This window comes from Erinaceus europaeus, chromosome 10 (genome assembly GCF_950295315.1).
Source record: "Erinaceus europaeus chromosome 10, mEriEur2.1, whole genome shotgun sequence".
Taxonomy (NCBI): domain Eukaryota; kingdom Metazoa; phylum Chordata; class Mammalia; order Eulipotyphla; family Erinaceidae; genus Erinaceus; species Erinaceus europaeus.
Window position 1 is genome coordinate 28,646,536 of NC_080171.1, and position 19,681 is coordinate 28,666,216.

The window sequence follows — 19,681 nt, forward strand, 5'->3', positions numbered from 1 at the left end:
GCAGGCGCGGCGTCAGGTCAAGGGGCAGACGCACTTACAATAAGGGACCCACTAGAAGAGGGCTACCAAGACATGCGCAGGCGCACTGGGTGACGGGCATGTGGCGCAGGCGCACTGGGGAAGGAGGGGACGGCGCAGGCTCATTGGAGCCGCGGTGCGATGGGCGGGGTATGGACGCTGCTGCGATGGCTGCCCGTGGGTGTCAAGGCGGCGGAAACTTCGCTTCTTCGCAGAGCCCGTACTCCTGACGCCGTCAGTGGGCGGAACCCCCCTTGCCACCTAGGCTGCTGTCATGTATCCGCCATCGGCTCCGGCACTGCAGCGGGACTTCATCTCGGTGACGCTGACCCTTGGGCAGGGCTACGACGGCAGCAAACGCTGGCGGCGCCGCTCCTGCTGGAGGGTGAGAGTCGGGGGACGGCGCCTTCAGCCCTCTGTTGGTCGAGCTTTGATGTGGGGGGTCAGTAGGGAGCACCCAGGACAGGGTCCGTGCCAGCTGTGAACAGAACCTAGCCCGCGTGTCAGTCGGTTTCCCTGGTCCAGTGATTCGGGAGCACAACTGTTGATGCGGCTACGTTCTCGTCTGGCCGGCCGCACGCACGCCACATCTGGGCAGATGTTGCACTTGGCCAGATTTCCAGTCTTCAAGTTGCAGGAGCCTTTTCCAGTGGCAGCTGAGCAGGATTCGAGAAGCAGGCCCTACACTTGCGTGTTTGTATCTTCCTGTTTAGTATACATGTGCCACCAGTGGTAACATCCCGACCCTATAGCCCCTGCTGAGAGTATGTCCCCCAGTGCAAAACCAGTACACACAACCTGACCCCCGTATAACAGTGTCGGGGGTGGGCGGTAACGCAGTGGGTTAAGCACATGTGGCGCAAAGCACAAGGACCGGCGTAAGGATGCCGGTTTGAGCCCTGGCTCCCCACCTGCAGGAGAGTCGCTTCACAGGCGGTGAAGCAGGTCTGCAGGTGTCTCTCTTTCTCTCCCCCTCTCTATCTTCCCCTCCTCTCTCCATTTTTCTCTCTTATCCAACAATGAACGACATCAACGACAACAATAATAACCACAAGGCTACAACAACAAGGGCAACAATGGGGGGGGGGAACTCTGTCTTCACTGAATTGCCTGTCACTTTCTGCCTTCCCTCAGAAATGGAAGCAACTGTCCAGATTACAACGGAACGTGATCCTCTTGCTCTCCGCCTTTCTGATCCTCTGTGGCCTCTTCTCCTACATCAACATGGCTGACCGGTGGAAAGGTAGCGGCCATACATGTCTGACATGCTCTGGGCTGGAGATTGAGGGCGGGCAGGCATAAGCCACCTCACAGTCTGCCTTAGTCAGCTCCAGGAACAGAATGCCAACCATCTGACAAGAAACCAGGGCAGTAGAAGCATAAAGCTATATTTAATCACCTGGCTACAATGTAGAGACATTTGATGTTGTTCAGCTGCTTCCTGAGCTCTGGTTTAAGTGCTAGAATCTAAATGGCCTGTCACACAGGAACACTCAGATTCTGAGGCAGAACACTTCAGTGTCAGCATCCTGTAAACATCCCAAGGCACATCACCATGTGTTTGGAAGGTCCTGGACAGGAATCCTGTGCTTATGTAGAGATTCCCTTCCACATTCCTCCAAGGAGGAAAGCTGAGGAACTGCTGCAGGGCACTGCAGAAAAGTGCCTGCTCTCACACTAGTAATTACAGCTAACCTAGGTCAAGTCTTTTTGGTTGTGGGTTGGGGATAGGGGTAATAAATGACTTACTTTCTGAGAGCTTATACTGGGGTGGGGGTAGATAGCACAATGGTTATGCAAAGAGACTCTGATGCCTCAGCCTCCAGAAATCCCAGGTTCAATCCTCCACACACACTACCATAAACCAGAGCTGAGCAGTGCTCTAGTTAAAAAAAAAAAAAAGAAAAAAAGAAAAGAAAAGAAAGAAAGGGAGCGTCGGACAGTAGCGCAGTGGGTTAAGCACACATGGTATGAAGCACAAGGACCAGCATAAGGATCCTGGTTTGAGCCCCCGGCTCCCTACCAACAGGGGAATCGCTTCACAGGAGGTGAAGCAGGTCTTCAGGTGTCTATCTTTCTCTCCCCCTCAGTCTTCTCCTTCTCTCTCCATTTCTCTCTGTCCTATCTAACAACGAGGACATCAGTAACAACAACAATAAAAAAGAGCAACAAAAGGGAAAATAAATATAAACATTTTTTTAAAAAATACATAATTATGTGTGTTTTCTATGAAGGTGTTTAGTCTTTTAAGTATTTAATTTTTTTTAAGTTAATTAACTTATTCTTTACCAGATCACTGCTCAGCTCTGGCTTATGGTGGTACGGGGGATTGAACCTGGGACTTTGGAGCCTAAGACATGAGAGTCTCTTTGCATAAGCTGTATGCTATCTACTCCCGCCCACCCTCTAAGCATTTTCTAGGTGTTTAGTCTCTCATGGGTCTTGTGGCATTTTTGAAATAAAAATGGACTCTCTTGTTCAGTCTTGAATGACAGGTCAGCAGAAGAGCAGAAAATGAAGCCAGCAAACCCACCTGTCCTGCCCGCCCCTCAGAAGGCAGAAACTGACCCAGAACACCTGCCAGGGCTTTTGCCTCAGGTACTTTCATAAACTAGACCTGCATTTGTGGGTCCCTTCTAGAAGCACTTCATTTTTTTTCAAGAGATATATTTCCCCTACTTTTACTTGATACTTGAATCTCTCTTCCTGTTATGGGCTGGTAACCCTCATTTGGGGGAAAAAAGGGAAAGTTCTTTTTTGGTCCTTCTTCTCTGAACACCTGCCCTGGGCTGCATGTCAGATAGGAGGTGATTATTCATTATATGTCCCTTCTCCTGTGGCATTGCAAACTGATGGGAAAGACAGGTGAGACCCATCATTGAACTGGACTATTCAGGTAGCATCCTGAAAATGAGGGAACCTGCCTGAAGCTGGAATACTTACGTTCCAGTCAAAAGCTAGAGAGCATAGCTCAGTCGAAGGGGAGAGCAGGGCTGAGGAATGGAAGGGGGCAGGCAGAACTCTGCTTGGTGTTCAGGGAACACAGGTAGATCAGGAGACACCCTGGAGCCATGAGACAGCAGGCAGGTCTGAGGGCTCATGGGAAAGCTTGGGAAGTTCTGAGCAGGACAAGATTTCTGAGATTGTCCCTGTGAAGATGGTGTTGATGGAGGAGAAGGTGAGGAGAGCTGGGGGCAGCTGGCCTGTGGGGTGGATTCTAGAAAGGCTGAGCAGGACAAGGCATGAAAGGGAGGGAGGGAGGGAGGGGCCTGAGGAGCTGCTGTAGAGACACCCAGGAGCTTCATTCCGCACTGCTAGTGTGAGGGGTCTGGGTTCTAGGGAGACCTGTGTAGATGGTGGGATAAGAATCAGTCTGGACATGTTTGGGGAATCTCCTGGCACAGGGGTACATGTTACCTAGAAAAGGTAAGGGAGGAGGCCAGAACTAGTTGGGGTGTATTGGGGTGGAGAGGGGACATGGAGACCAGGCCACGATGCAGCCAGAGAGCTTGGAAGCATGCTATTTGGAGAAAGGTTTGAGGAGAGGCCTTGGAGAGCCCAGGGAATCTGTCCAGGGATGGCCTCCCTCTCCTAGGTGCCAAGGGATGGCTGGAAGGGCCTCAGAGCTGCCCTGCAGCAGGAGGCCTTCAGAACTTTCAGGTTTTCCCTGGGGTCAGACACAGGTGGCCAAGCTCCAGAAGTGACTCCCTCAGTCTGGGTGGAAAAAAACAGATTCTTTCCACTATATTTATTTATTTTTTATATTTGTATTTATTATCCCTTTTGTTGCCCTTGTTGTTTTTTATTGATGTAGTTATTGTTGTTACTGATGTCCTCGTTGTTAGATGGGACAGAGAGAAATGGAGAGAGGAGGGGAAGACAGAGAGGGGGAGAGAAAGATAAGACACCTGCAGACCTGCTTCACTGCTTGTGAAGCGACTCCCCTGCAAATGGGGAGCCGGGGTCTTGAACTGGGATCCTTCCGCCAGTCCTTGAGCTTCATGCCATATGCGCTTAACCCACTACACTACCGCCCGACTCCCTCTTTCCCTTTTTTTTAAATATTTATTTATTTTCTACTTTGTTGCCCTTGTTGTTTAACATTGTTGTGGTTATTGATGTCATTGTTGGATAGGACAGAGAGAAATGGAGAGAGGAGGGGAAGACAGAGAGGGGGAGAGAAAGATAGACACCTGCAGACCTGCTTCACTGCCTGTGAAGTGACTCCCCTGCAGGTGGGGAGCCAGGGGCTTGAACCAGGATCCTTAGGCCGGTTCTTGCACTTTGAGCCACGTGTGCTTAACCCACTGCGCCACCACCCAACTCCCCTCTTTCCACTTTAAAACCTCTCCCATGGAGGGGTATTGAACATAGAAGGCTAAATCTCATGTTTCTCAGGCATGAACCCCAGCCAGCTGTACCTGTGAGACCATGCCAGGGGGGCCAGCCCCAGCAGGTTATTAGGGTATCTTGGAGGAGGAGGGGCACTGGCGAAGAATGAAGAATGAGAGATGAGTGAGTTGATGCTGAATAAAGCTCAAGCAGACATCTTTGTCATACTTAAGCAAAACTTTATTTTTATAGTCTCATAAGGCTTAGATCATTAAAACAAAAATCACCAAGGCTTTGATTATTAAAACAAAAATCACCAAGGATTTGGTCACTAATATAAAAATCACCAAGACTTTGATTAAAACAAAACTCACCAAGTAAGAACAGCACAGGTAGGGAACACTTCCTGCTTTGTGGAACATTCACAGTTTCTATTTCTTTTGTTATTCCTGTACCTGTGTGCTAGGCAGATGTCCTAGTGATTAAGATTCATATTCTACCTGTATGTTTATGCCATCCTCTTGCCCCTATGCATTAGAAGCCAATGGTTCATAGAAAGTTTCAGCTTATTATGTTTCTAGGGGCCTTAAACAAATTGAGCAGCCCACTTTTCAAATCTGTTCCACTGTTTGATCAAGGAGTTTTGTTTTGGTCCTTACTGAGAAGGCATCAAGGTGGTGCTGACCTGGCCAGCCTCTCCGTAAAGTTAAGCTCTCTAGCTGGAACCCATCTTCTGTGTGTGCTCACTCTGTGACCTAGGTTCTCGTGTACTATTCCTGCATAAGGAAGTGGGAGCGTAGTGGTGGGTGGTAGATTAAAAGGCCCATTGTATCTAGGCAGGTGCCATAACTTTCCACTTATTAATTATGCTATGTAAGGTGGCCCCTCCACTGCGGGAGCTAACAATCTTTCTTTATATTTTAGGGGCAATCCTAAAGGAAATGGTGTAGATAAAGGGGAAAACAATTCTTCCTCTTGGAGTCTCCTGAAAAATTTTGCATTACTGATATTGCTTATTCCATTATGATCTTACAAAGTGCTGTGCAGGTTTTGTCATTACTTTTGTTATTCGTCAGGCTCTGATCCTGGCCATAGCTAAATATTATTAAGACCACACAGAGCTTAATCTAAGCCCTATACATGGCAAAATGCAAGATGGTTTCAATTTGGCCTGGAGAGTCCAGCCGGGCTGAACTTCCTGCAAAGCTGGTATCATGTCAAGCAGCTCACATGGCGGCGCCTGTGCCAAGACCACATGAAACTCATTCAGGCTTAGCACAGGCCAAAGATCCGGTGACCCAAGCCATATAGTGTCTTGGGTATCTGGTCAATGTCTGTGGTATGAGCTTGTGTTCACAGTCACATGGACACAGAACACAGACCTGAATTCACAGTGACTCCTCAGAGACTCAGGAGTGCTGAACCCTGCAGGTGCACATACACACTCTTCAGAGGACTGCTAAGAACTCTCTCTCTCTCTCTCCCCTGAGGATTATTGACAGTACCAACAAGTGCTCTACTCTATTCAGGCTGACCATGTCTGGCCTTACCCTTCTGCCCTTCTGCCCTCCCCACTCCATATTCTCTGGAGCTCCCTCCATGGGGTCTATGAGGCTCTGTCCTTGGCTAGCTGACCTTAGTGCTAGTGACTCTTGGTGACATTCCAGGGGCTCCATCTGCTTAGTCAGGACCAGAGTTGGTGCAGAAGGAACACCCTGCCCAGCCTGCATGTTGAAGGGGAATAGTTCTGTCCTCTGGGGTCAGTGCACCCAGCAGCCCTCAGGCCCCGGAGGCTGGGTCTGCTGGAGGGTCTGGGGAAAGAGCATCTCATAGGCAGCTGGAGAATGTTCAGGGGTGACTCTTGTTTTGACTAGAAACCTCAGAGGCATTTCCGACGGGGACCACCCAAACTGCAGATGAGAGCACCTGATAAAGAGCCCAACAGGAGGCAAAGCCAGGAGCAGGCCGGGGCCAAGACTGGAAAGGAAGCCGCCAGTCAGCAGGAAGACACTGCTCACCGCCAGGAAGAGGCCTTGCAGGGAACCATCAGGTGCCTGGCATCGCATCGGGTGGGGTGGGAGCTTATGGGAGCACTGAGGAAGGTCCACTTGGCCTGTCCTTTCTGAGGAACAAGGGTAAATGTCAGCGTGGCACCTGAGGTCTGTTTCCTTCTACTCATACCACATCAGAGTGGGCCCCTGGGGCCCTATCTGTTCCGTAGTTGCTGCCCCCAGTGAGGGGGAGGAGGGGGTGGAGTGAGCGAGAGTCCCAGGTGGGCAGGGCACCAGCCTCTCTGCCCTCCCCCTGGCTGACTGCTCGGCCTTCTCTCCCAAAGCTGGAGGGGAGCAGTGATTGAACCAGACCTGGGCACCAGACTCCCTTCCAGAAAAGCTGCCTTCACCCCCCAGCCATCCCCACGTCCCCAGGAGACTCCCATCCAAACAGGTAAGGCCCACCTGTTTCCTCTCAGGTCTCACCTGGTCTCCAGGCTGGGGCAGTGCTTCTGCTCCTGGGGACTGTGGCCACCCTTCCTCTCCATGTGGTTCAGGTCCAGGGGCCACGTCCTCCTCAGGAGCTTCTGTGCATGCAGTCCCTGAATGGCCTGGCACCTGGCTTCAGTGCTGGGGGCTCTGAGGCCCAGCTTCCTGGGGCCTCTGCTGGGCCTGAGGCTCAGGTTGATGACCTGGTGGAACCTGTGTCCTAGGCTGTGGCTGAGGGCTGATCCAACTGCTGTGTCTTTGCAGCACAGATAAGATTAAGGGCAGTTCAGGCACCTCTTAGCTGGTGCCTTGAGTAGGAGGGTGGGTGTTGGACCAGCCTAGCACATGACCCCAGGGAGCCTGGAGCTGGTGCTGGAGGACACTGGACCATCTGGGTTGTGGGGACTGGATGGCAGAGCTGGAGGACCACAGTCAAAATACAGAAGAAGATGTGGTGGCAGTGTGACCTTCAGGGTCATCCTATCACCCTGAGTGCTGTGTGTGGTCCCCATGTGCAGAGAGACCTGCAGGTGTGTCCTGGACCTTGGAAGCCCATGGGTTGGGTGTGACAGCTCCCATGGTCTTCTGGGACCTTTCTGGAGCTGACATGGTTGATGGTGTCATGGAGGTCTCCTCCTCTTCCCTGTAACCCTTGCTGTCCAGAGAGATGGGCCCAGTAGTCACCTGTGCTGTGCACCCTTCTTCATCCAGGCTCAGATCTGCACCCTCAAAGTTATCTGCTGGGCTAGTGTCCTCTGAGCCTGGGGATCTTCTGTAGCTTTTGGCCACTGGCTCCTGTGAGTAGAGATATGTCTCCTGCTGGTCCTGGTGCCAGGCAGAGGTGCTGCTTATGTGCAGTCCCCACGTCCTCCACACTGCCTTGGTGGCTGTGAACTGCTTGGAGCATCCAATGGCTCTTTGTCCTCAGTTTTGGCCGTCCAGCCTGCCCATGGCCTGGATCAGTGTCCCCCCAAGTACATCACTCAGTGTGAGGCCTTGGACGGCTGAGTGATCCCTGACCAAGGCCTGAATTTGTGACTCTCCTCCTAGCCTCCCACAATGCGCGCCAGCAGGCTGTGATAAATGCTTTCCGCCATGCGTGGACTGGATACTGCAAATTTGCCTGGGGCCATGATGAGCTGAAGCCGGTGTCCCGATCCTACAATGAATGGTTTGGTCTTGGCCTCACGCTGATTGATGCGCTGGACACCATGTGGATATTGGGTCTGAAAAAAGGTATCTGTTCCCCCCATGTCTGCACCAAGGTCTTTAAGTAGTTTTGGCAGGGCAGGTGTTTGCCTTGCCCAGGGTACAGAACACAGCTGCCCAGGTAGCTCATCAAGTACCTTCCCTCTAGGGACACTGCAAACCGGCTGGTGTGCAGTCCTTGTCATCTCTTTGTATGCTCTCAGGGGCCACCTGTGGAGCTTACCTCTCCCTGCTGTCAAGAGTTGAGTGCATACTAGTGAGCACCTAGGGCTTTCTTTGCCTCTCCTCCCCTCTCCTCCCCTCTCCTCCCCTCCCCTCCCCTCCCCTCCCCTCCCCTCTCCTCCCCTCCCCTCCCCTTTCCCCTTCCCTCCCCCTTCCTTCCTTTCTTCCTTCCTCCCTTCCTTCCTTCCTCCCTTCCTTCCTTCCTTCCTTCCTTCCTCTGTCTCTCTCTCTCTCTTAGAGACAGAGAAATTGAGAAATGAGGAGAGAGAGAGAGAGACACCTCAGCACTACTTCACGGATTTGAAGCTTTTCCCCTGTGGGTGGGGACCAGGGACTTGAACCCAGCTCCTTGCTCACTTCAATATGTGCAATCAACCAGGTGCACCACCGCCCAGCCCCTGGATTTTTTTCTTTTTGCCTCCAGGGTTATTGCTGGGCTCAGTGCCTGCACCATGAATCCACTGCTCCTGGAGGCCTTTTATTTTTTCTCCCCTTTTGTTGCCCTTGTTGTTTTATTGTTGTAGTTATTATTATTGTTGTCATCATTGTTGGATAGAACAGAGAGAAATGGAGAGAGGAGAGGAAGACAGAGAGGGAGAAAGATAGACACCTGCAGACCTGCTTCACTGCCTGTGAAGTGACTCCCCTGCAGGTGGGGAGCCGGGTCTTGAACCGGGATCCTTACGCCGGTCCTTGTGCTTTGTGCCACATGGCGCTTAACCCGTTGCGCTACCGCCTGACCCCCGATATTTTTCTTTTTAAAAACTCATCTATTGGGAGTCAGGCAGTAGCGCAGTGGATTAAGTGCAGGTGGTGCAAAGCACAGGATTGGTGTAAGGATCCCAGTTTGAGCCCCCGGCTCCCCACTTCCAGGGGAGTCGCTTCACAAGTAGTGAAGCAGGTCTGCAGGTGTCTTATCTTTGTCTCCCCTTCTCTGTCTTCCCCTCTCTCCATTTCTTTCTGTCCTATACAACAATAATAACTACAACAATAAAATAATAAGGGCAACAAAAAGGGAATAAATAAATATTTTAAAAAACTCATCTATTAATTAATTGCTGGGGACAGCAAGGGAAAGCATCACTCTTGCACTTGTGATGCTGGGGATTAAATCAGGAGATCATGTTTGAGAGGCTAGTGCTCTATCCACTGTACCACCTTCCAGACTTCCTTTCTGCACTTGCAGGAGTGACTGTCAGTTGAGGTGATATGTGATGTTATCATGGATTCTTGTGTCTGAATCTCCCCAGTGTGTCTGTTCATCACACACTTGGGTTTAAGTTGGGAATCAGTATTCTCAAAACTGGTGTTGGGACATCGATTTCAAGTTTTCCAGGGTAGTCTGGATTCCACTAAATTCCTCATTCCTTTTGTAGAATTTGAAGAATCCAAGAGGTGGGTGTCTAATGAGTTGCAGTTTGAGAAGGATGTGGACGTGAACCTGTTTGAAAGCACCATCCGGATCCTGGGGGGGCTGCTGAGTGCCTACCACCTCTCGGGGGACAAAGTGTTCCTGCAGAAGGCTGTGAGTGCAGCTGATCCTGAGCGCTGTGGCTCCGTCTGGAGGGGCTCTGGGCATCACTTACTCATTCTTGTCCTAAGCTAGTCAGCCCAGGTGTAGGATAGTTCCCACTGGTGAGCACCCTAAAGGGGCCTGCAGAAGTGTTCTCAGTCCTGTTTCTGCTGGACTGGGTATGACAACAGCTTACTTTTTATTTTAATATTTATTTATTTATTCCCTTTTGTTGCCCTTGTTTAATTGTTGTAGTTACTATTGATGTTGTTGTTGGATAGGACAGAGAGATAATGGAGAGAGGAGGGCAGACAGAAACGGGGAAAGAAACCTGCAGACCTGCTTCACTGCCTGTGAAGTGACTCCCCTGCAGGTGAGGAGCCAGGGGCTCAAACTGGGATCCTTACACTGGTCCTTGTGCTTTGCACCATGTGCACTTAAACTGCTGCGCTGTCGACCCCCATACTTTTTTTTTTCCACTAAGATTGTTGAGGCTCAGTGTCTGTACAAGGAATCTAATACTCCTGGAGGCCCTTTCCTTTCCCTTCCCTTCCTTTCCCTTCCCTTCCCTTCCCATTCTTTACATTCTTCCTCCCTCCCTTTTCTTTCCTTCCTTCCTTCCTTCCTTCCGTCTCTCTTTCTTCCTTTCTTTCTTTCTTTCTTTCTTTCTTTCTTTCTTTCTTTCTTTCTTTCTTTCTTTCTTTCTTTCTTTCTTTCTTTCTTTCTTTCTTACCAGAGCCCTATTCACCTCTGGATTATGGTGGTGCTGGAAGTTGAACCTGGAACTAAGGGCCTCAGGCATGAGAGTCAGTAGCATTAACCATTATGTTGTCTCCCCAACCCTCTTTCTTTCTCTTTTTTTCTCTTCCTCCCTCTCTCCCTTCCCCCCTCTCTCCCTTTCTCCCTCCCTCTCTCCCTTTCTCTCTCATAGAGACAGAAATTGAGAGGAAAAGGGGAGATAGGGAGAGAAAGATAGACTCCTGCAGCACTACTTTACTTAGCACTCATGAAGGTTGTCTGTCATTCCCCCTCCCCTCCCCGTAGAGATTGGGGGCTTGAACCCTGATCTTGTGGATGGTAGTGTGTGTACTCTCTCTGACGGGCCACCACCCAGCCCACAGCTCTCGCTTTTATTTGGCTGGAGACCTGGGTGATAGGAGTGTCATGATACGTGAAAACATGATTCCTCCTGTGTTGTGTCTCAGGAAGATTTTGGGAATCGACTGATGCCAGCATTCCAGACACCCTCCAAGATCCCCTACTCTGACGTGAACATCGGCACGGGGGTGGCCCATCCACCCCGATGGACCTCTGACAGCACAGTAGCTGAGGTGACAAGCATTCAGCTGGAGTTCCGGGAGCTCTCTCGCCTCACAGGAAAGAAAAAATTCCAGGTAGGGATGCCAGGCTCTGGCCAGTCACCTTTCTCCTTCAGAGCTGCCCTTCTGTTGAGTTAGGATAGTCCCTGCACACAGGTCCACACCTGTGTTTCCTTGCAGTCTCACATTCTGGGTGAAATCGGTGCTCAGGCACACAGAGTGCTTGACCTCCATGCCCTTGTTTAGTCTCATGCTCATGGACCCTGGGAGAATGACAGGCAAGAGTAAGCTACCTGGCCCCATGTCCCTGGAGCCACAGGTCCTGCTTTGCTGCCGTCATAGGCACCTATGTCCTTTTCCTTTTTTTTTTATATATATTTTATTTATTTATTGTTGGATAGAGACAGAGAGAAATTGAGAGGGGAGGGGGAGAGAGAGAGAGAGACAGAGAGACACCTGGCAGCCCTGCTTCACTACTTGTGAAGTTTTCCTCCTGTAAGTAGAGACCAGGGGCTTGAACCCAGGCCCTCAGTCATTGTCACTCACCAGGTGTGGGATTATGTGAAAGCATGGTAGAGCTTAGAGGAACTGTCCCATCCTTGAGATGGAGGTCTGCAAAAACACCCCACTTGTCAGTCTCCCTTCCAGGGATGGAGCTAAGAGGGAAAGCTTTCCTGACTCAGTTTCCTCTTGTTGGTCTCTCAAACTTCACCAGCAACCAGGTGTGCTACCACCTGTCCCTCTCCTGTGTCCTCTTCCTGGGGATGAAGTCCATATAGGAATGCCATGGGTCCCAGGGTGTCCTCCAGTACCTGCAGAGAGAGGCTCTTCCTGGCTCATTTTGGCTGGGGCCTTTTTTTTATGGTCTCCCCATACTGCTTTTCCTATGAGTCATACCAGTTGGCATTCCCACCAACAGTCTACCAGCGGTTCCTTTTCTCCACATCTTCACCAGCACTCATTTTTTTCTATTTTTATGCTATTGAGGAAATGTTTTACAAGACTACTATCACAAGAATATAGCCTTCACATCTCACCTACCACCAAATTACCATCTCCCTTCATCATAGGGCACTGGACCCTCCAATCACCTTTCACTCCTTTCCCACTCATTGCTTTTTTAAAAAAAAGGTGTTTTTTTTTTTTGGGGGGGGGAGTCGGGTGGTAGTGCAGTGGGTTAAGCGCACATGGCACGACATGCAAGGATTGATGTAAAGATCCTGGTTTGAGCCCCTGGCTCCCCACCTGCAGGGGAATCACTTCACAGGTGTTTTTTTTTTTTTAATTCATTTTTTTTTATTTGATAGAGACAGAGAGAAACTGAGAGGAAGGGAGAGTTAGAGAAGAGAGAAACACGTGTAGCCGTACTTCACCACTCCTGAAACTTCCCCCTTGTAGGTGGGAGCAGGGCTTGAACCTGGGTCCTTGCGCTTGGTAACATGTACACTTAACCAGGTGTGCCACCACTCCCCACCCCCCAAAAAATGTTTTACATCATGATAAAATACCTACAACATTTTAAAAAATACCTATAACATATTTAAGTGCATAGTTTGTAGAAGTAATCATCCTCACTATCTAGCCACAGCCTGTTCATCTTTCTATGAAATTCTGTCCTATTAAATTTCCCCCACCCAGGGGCTGGGTGGTGGTGCACCTGGTTAAGTGCACATGTTGCAATGTTCAAGGACCTGGGTTCAAGTCCCCAGTCCCCACCTGCACGGGGAAAGCTTCATGAGTGGTGAAACAGGGCTGCAGGTGTCTTCTCTGTCTCTCTCCCTCTCTATCTCCCCCTTCCACTCAATTTCTGGCTGTCTCTATCTAAATAAATAAAGATAATTTAAAAAAATTAAATAAAAGAAATTAAAACAAAACAGAATTTCCTCCAGCCCCATACCCACCACGCACTTTCAGTCTCAGTGCATATGACATCTTCTTCTTCTCCTCCTCCTATCTAAAGCAGTAAGTTCTGCTTTTAAATAATTACTGTCATTATTATAATTTTTTAAAGATTCTATTTACTTATTAATGAAAAAGAGGCGGAGAGAAAGAACCACATATCACTCTGGTATATGTGTTGCCGGGGACCTCATGCTTGAGAATCCAGTGCTTTATCTGTTGTGCCACATCCCGACCACTCATTTATTATTTTTTTTATTGCCACCAGGGCGAGATGCCTACATGACAAATCCACCACTCCTGGTAGCCATTTTATTTTTCTTACATCTTTCCTTCCTTTCTTTTATTTAACAAGATAGAGATAAATCAAAAGGGGAGGGAGGAAATATAGAGATACCTACAGACCTGCTCCACTGCTTATGAATCTTTATGGGGAGTCAGCGCTTGAATTTGGATCCTTTCACATGGTAATGTGCTCAATTGGATGTCTCATTGTCTGTTCCCCAGATAGGACTTGAGCCCTAATATCAGTGGAGTAGAGATGGAGTTCTATAGGACTTATTCCTTTGTGATGCTTTTTTTTTTTTTTTTTGGTTATCACTAGGGCTTCACTGCTCTGGGCTAACTATTCAGATAGAGAGACAGAGAAACCACAACAATGCAGTGGGGGTCACGCTCAAACCTGAGTCACATGCATGACAAAGCAACACACTAGTCAGGTGAGCTGTATTGCCAATCCTGTTTGACTTCTTTCACTAAATGCAATTTCCTGGGAGTCAGGCGATAGCACAGCGGGGTAAGCACAGGTGGCACAAAGTGCAAGGACCGGCGTAATGATCCCAGTTCAAGCCCACCTGAATGTTTGAAAAGATCTTTATTTCTCCCTCATATTTGAAGGATAACTTAGCAGGATACAGAATTCATGATTGACAATTCTTATCTTTTTTTAAAATATTTATTTACTTATTCCCTTTTGTTGTCCTTGATTTTTTTTGTTGTAATTATTATTGTTGTCGTTGTTGGATAGGGCAGAGAGAAATGGAGAGAGGAGGGGAAGACAGAGAGGGGAAGAGAAAGATAGACACTTGCAGACCTGCTTCACCGCTTCTGAAATGACTCCCCTGCAGGTGGGGAGCCAGGGGCTCGAACCGAGATCCTTAAACTTTGCGCCACCTGCGCTTAACCTGCAGCGCTACCGCCCAACTCCCTTTACCTTTTAATACTTGGAATATGCCACTTCACTCCCTCCTTGCCTCTAAGGTTTGTGAAGAGAAATCTGGTAAAAATCTGATGGTTCTATGTTTGTATTTGACTTTTGTCCTGGTAGCTTGCAATATTTTCTCCTTATCCCTGGTTTTAGATAGTTTACAGTGATGTGTCTTGGTGTACCTTGTTTTGGATTCAAAAAGTTTAGTATACTTTCACCTTCTTGGATTTCTATATTTTGAACATTGTTAAGGTATAGAAAGTTTCTGCTAAAATTTCTTTGAATATGTTCTCTACTCCTGCCTCTCTTCTTCCTCAGTGATCTCAGTAACTGTTAGAGTTTGGTATTTTGTAGAGAAGTGCTCCAGTTTTCTTAAACCTTTCCTCTCCAAGAGTTCTAAATTCACGGAATATGCTGGTTGATCAATATCAATCTCCTTTACCTAATTAAAAATACCTCCAAGGCCTCTTACCTCAGCCTGAACTGCGTGCAAACTAACCTTTAGGCCCTGCACTTCTGTTTGGAATTTTTTCCCCCTGTACTTTGTAATTTGTTAGTAAAATTATCACTGAATTTTTGAGTTGATTTCATAATAAGTTTTTTTTTCATAATAAGTTTTATGAACCCTGTCATTTTTTTCCTTTTTAAAAATTTTAAATTTATTTTAGAATGATAGCTAATTAAAAAAATTTTTTTTTTCATAAAATCCAGATTTTTTTTTTTTTAGGCTTATGCCCGAGATGCTATTGTTCAAACTGTGACTGGTACAGACCACCCAGCAAACGTGTACATTTGTTCCAACAGAGGGAAGCATGGCCATTCCTAAGGGGTTGTGCACACATTCAAGAAAGTTCTGGTTAAGTGAGCCCATTATTCCTAGGAGATAGCTATCAGTCATCACATGTGGTTGGAGATCATAGAGGAATAATATTCCCCTGGGGGGGGGGTGCTGTTAACCTAGAATGGATGTGTCTGTTGAATACTGAGCAGGAAATCTCTCAGCTCAGCATCCTGGGTGCTACTAGGGTGAGCACAGGCTGTGAGAGAACAGATACCACCTCTGGGCAGACTGGCCTCAGAGGAGCCCGAGTAGGTGGGGTCTTGAAGATGAGTAAGAGTTTGCAAGGTAGATGGCCACTGGCACTCAGGGTTCTGGGAGTCCTTATCAGCATCAATGGTTTGGGCAGATGGCACATCTGGAAATGGGAAAAGGTGCTTGTGAGGACCAGTGCCCCTGCAGAGTGGTAGAGGACACAGGTTATGCCAGGCCTGTGGCCCGTGCCCCATGTCCTCTACCGGGGCAGCTGTGTGTGCTGTGCCTCTGCTTGCTGTACGGGCAGGTGTTCCTCAGGCACAATGCCGCAGTGACCTAGCCCAGGACATTGTCCTCTGTCCTCCAGGTGGGTTACAGTCCCAGGGCTCTGCCTCTCTCACCTGCACTTTCACCCTGTGTGTCTCAGGAGGCCGCAGAGGAGGTGACAAAGCACGTGCACACCCTGTCAGGGAAGAAGGACGGGCTGGTTCCCATGTTCATCAACACGCACAGCGGCCTCTTTACCCACTTGGGAGTGTTCACCTTGGGTGCCAGGGCTGACAGCTACTACGAGTACTTGCTGAAGCAGTGGATCCAGGGCGGCAAGAAGGAGACACAGTGAGCCTGGCTTCTGCTGCTTTGGGTGTGGGTCCCCAGGCTCTGCAGGCTTCCAGCAGCCATACCAACTTGGTCTAGTACCTTCCCAGGGATATGAATTTCCTATCGGCACAGCTTTTGTGTGGACGAGGGCCTCTGTTGTCAGTGAGATTTCCCAACTTGTTAGCACCACTCAGGACCTGGCTCTGTCTTGTGGTTCAGGATTCCAGTTTTCTCTGCGGGAATGTCTTCTTTGGGATGGTAGTAGGCTGTCTACGTATCTGGATTCCTGTGCTTGTCACTGAGCTGCTGTCTTAGGTGATGATGCAGTCACCATTGCACAATGAGAAGATCAGATAAGCCCTCCCTGGCTAGGGAATCACCTCACATGACTGAGATCTGACACCCAGGGGCAACAGCAGACGAACAGGCCTTAGCATCTGGGGAGTGTGCTTTCCTCAGATGTGATGGGCATGCTGGACCTGGAGAGGCTGGTCTCTGTGCTTCTGAGGGTGGTGAGCATGGCAGGCCTTATCAGGAGAGAGAGAGAAGGCCTTGCCCTGGCTCTCGGCTGACCCAGTGCAGGAGCAGCTCCCAGGCCCACCCCTCTCCCTGACATCTGGGGTCTCTGTGCCCTTACAGCCCCAGCAGACACTATGGCTCTCTCCCCAGGTTGCTGGAAGATTATCTTGAGGCCATCGAGGGAATCAAAAGACACCTGCTGCGCAAATCTGAGCCTAGTAAACTCACCTTCGTTGGGGAGCTGGCCCATGGCCGGTTCAGTAGCAAGATGGTGAGCATGGGTGTGGGTGTGAGTGAGGACTGGACCTCTGGAAGCTCCCACACTTTGTCTTAATGCTTTATGGTGCCTTGAACGTGAATACTGGAGAGCCCAGGGTTTCCATTTCCTCTTGTGGGCAGGTGTCCTTCACCAGCAGCTCCTCTGCCTGCAGAGCACGTGGCCTGTAGGTCAGTGGACCCTGGCCGTAGTGATGTGAGCTGCAACTGCCTTATGCTGATGCCATGCTGAGGAGGCCCTCTTGTTTCAGGACCACCTGGTGTGCTTCCTGCCAGGGACGCTGGCTCTGGGCGCCCACCATGGCATGACTGCTGACCATATGGAGTTGGCCCGGGAGCTCATGGACACTTGCTACCAGATGAACAATCAGATGGACACGGGGCTGAGCCCGGAAATTGTGCACTTCAACATGTACCCCCAGAAGGGCCATAAAGATGTGCTGGTCAAGGTGAACTGGGGTCAGGGCCTGGGGTGTGTATAGGGGGGGTGGGTGGCAGCTCAGGACTGTCCTCTGAACTTGTCCTTCTCCACAGCCAGGTGACAGGCACAACCTGCTGCGGCCTGAGACGGTGGAGAGCCTCTTCTACCTGTACCGCTTCACGGGAGACCGCAAGTATCAGGACTGGGGCTGGGAGATCCTGCAGAACTTCAATACCTACACACGGGTGAGCCTGCCGTTGCTGGCCTTGTCCCTGCTGAAAGGACTCAGGGATGGAAGTCAGGCTGCCTGGCCTTCCCTTGAGGTCCAGAAGTGTCAGCAAGGGTCTCCAAGCTGAGTGCCACTAAGCCCTGTTTTGAGGAGTTGGCCTGTGTGGCAGGGATTCCTGTGGTGCCCCCTTCTGGGTTCACCAAGTGGCCCCAGGTAGCCCATTTTCACTGGGATGATGCTAGGAGCATTGACTCCCAGGGCAAGTGTTAGAACCACAGCACCTCCGTGGTGTTCTTGGTGTCAGCTGTCCTCTTGGTGATCTTCAGGGATAAGGATCAAAGTTAACCCTGGCCAGGACCCCCCGCCCACACCTGTCCTGTGGCTAAGCCTTGAACTTTGCCTGTGTTGTGTGTAGGTGATAATAGGGTTTTGGTGGTGGCACTTTTTGTCACTTGAGGTCTCTAACCTTCAGTGGCAGGTCCTTTGTGGTGTCAGTGTGTACTGGAGGTAGGGATACCTATGGCCAGTCTGTGACATACGGCCTGGCATTTATTTACACAGGTCCCCTCAGGTGGCTACTCTTCCATCAGCAACGTCCAGGATACCCAGAATCCTCAGCCCAGGGATAAGATGGAGAGCTTCTTTTTAGGGGAGACACTCAAGTACTTGTATCTGCTCTTCTCCGATGACCCGAATGTGCTCAGCCTGGACTCTTATGTGTTCAACACTGAGGCTCACCCCCTGCCCATCTGGACCCCTGCCTAGGGTGGTACCCAGCCTTGTGGGCACTACCTACAATCTGACCCATACTGTTATCAGGCACCTACCGCAGAAGCCTGTGCCAGGCAGAACCATCCCCCTTGACTTTGGCCATGTGGTGTTTACCCAGCTGGCTGGACATGCTCCAGGCCAGCTCCTGACAGAAGCCAGTGGGTCCATCCTGACATGTTCGGGGAAACCCAGGGCCCCTTCCTACCTGGGGTGGTATTAGGATGGCATTAGGAGCAGGAGAGATGGAATCAGCAACCATATGACTGTGTGGTTTCATCCACTGGAGAAGCCTTTCTGAGAACCTCAAAATCACAACGTACATTCCTAAAGCCCAATCATCCCCACAAGGATGATGCTGTGACTCTGGGCCTCTTACCTTCTCTAGGTCACTTGGGGCTCCAGAGCCCATGCTGTCTTAGAGTTGAGCCAAGGGGAGAGCTGGCCTACAAGCTTGACCTCAGGATCTCAGAGCCTGTGGCTATGTCCTTATCCTTGGAGGGAGGCATCTGTGACCCCATGGGGACCTGGGCTCCTGGCAGACGGAAGTGTTTACACATTGGACTCAGGGATCCTCCCATGGCTCTGCCAGGCTGGGAGGGGCTGTGGACAAGTGCTTCCTGCTCCCAGCCTTCCAACAGAATGATCTAGTTGGAATAAAATAAATCTGTTCTATTGTGAATCTGCCTTTGGAAGTGTGTGTGTGTGTGTGTGTGTGTGTGTGTGTAGGTAGAAGTGTTCAGAGTTGCTTTATTGAATCTTGGTCATAGGGGGTTGGGCCTCACATCTCTCCAATGTCTCACACAGGTGAAAGCCCTTAAAAGCATGGCCAGTCCTGGGGCCAGTGCCCACACTGTGGTACTAGGTAGTTTGGTAGAGGGAGACCAAGCTGTATGCCCATCCTCATGGCAGCCATGGGCATAGGGCACCTGGTGGGCTCGTCACACCCAAGTTGCTACCTCCTCTCTGTGTGGACCATTGATTCCCCCTGAGCAGTGATCCCTGGGTGGTTTTTCAGAGAAGAGGCAGCTTGGCTGTGGCTGAGACTCCTTGCCCCAGGACTATGGTGAAGCCTTGCACCTGTACTCAGTGTGAGAAGCCTGCCACACTATCTTCTAGATTTGCTACTTTGCTCAAGCCAGGGCCTCACCTGCTGCTGGAGACACCTCTGCAGAGGTCCCAGCTCCTCCTGAGTAGTAGGGCCTGCTTCTGGGACAGGCTCTCTGCTTGTCCAGGACGGCCCTGTCCTCCCACCATCAGCCACCTGGCTCTGCCTCCTAGGCCTCACATGTGGCATGCAAGGGGGCTGTGGGCAAGTCCCTGGGTGCCACATCCCAGCCCTTATGCTAATGACTTTGCCCTGCAGAGCCCTTCAGAGCTGCCTGGTGTGACCTCCCCATGTCTTCCAGCAGCTTTTATGGCAGGTTCAGCCACTGAGCATATCCTTGAGATACGCCACCAGGTGCAGGCCTGGCCCCATGCAGAGGGATGGAGAGGAATAGCAGGCTGGAGCCAGGGACCCTCCCCAGGGCTCCCCAGAGAACATTTGGGTCAGGGGCATTGATCACACAGAAGGAGAAGGTAGGTGAGGTACATTCCATTCCTGGGTGTCACAGCTACCATGCACACAGCCAGG

The 19,681-nt window shown here is 50.2% G+C and overlaps 1 protein-coding gene across 1 annotated transcript; it reads left to right on the top strand.

Moving 5' to 3' along the window:
• The first annotated feature begins 146 nt into the window (after nt 1-146).
• On the top strand, nt 147-18,732 carry MAN1B1 (mannosidase alpha class 1B member 1). Its single transcript, XM_016187459.2, has 13 exons — nt 147-403; nt 1,153-1,261; nt 2,501-2,616; nt 6,225-6,400; nt 6,686-6,795; nt 7,881-8,066; nt 9,638-9,786; nt 10,980-11,168; nt 15,660-15,850; nt 16,502-16,622; nt 16,879-17,076; nt 17,162-17,293; nt 17,839-18,732. The coding sequence occupies exons 1-13, from the start codon at nt 293-295 to the stop codon at nt 18,040-18,042; spliced, it is 1,992 nt and encodes a 663-aa protein (XP_016042945.1). The 5' UTR covers nt 147-292; the 3' UTR covers nt 18,043-18,732.
• Nucleotides 18,733-19,681: the final 949 nt, after the last annotated feature.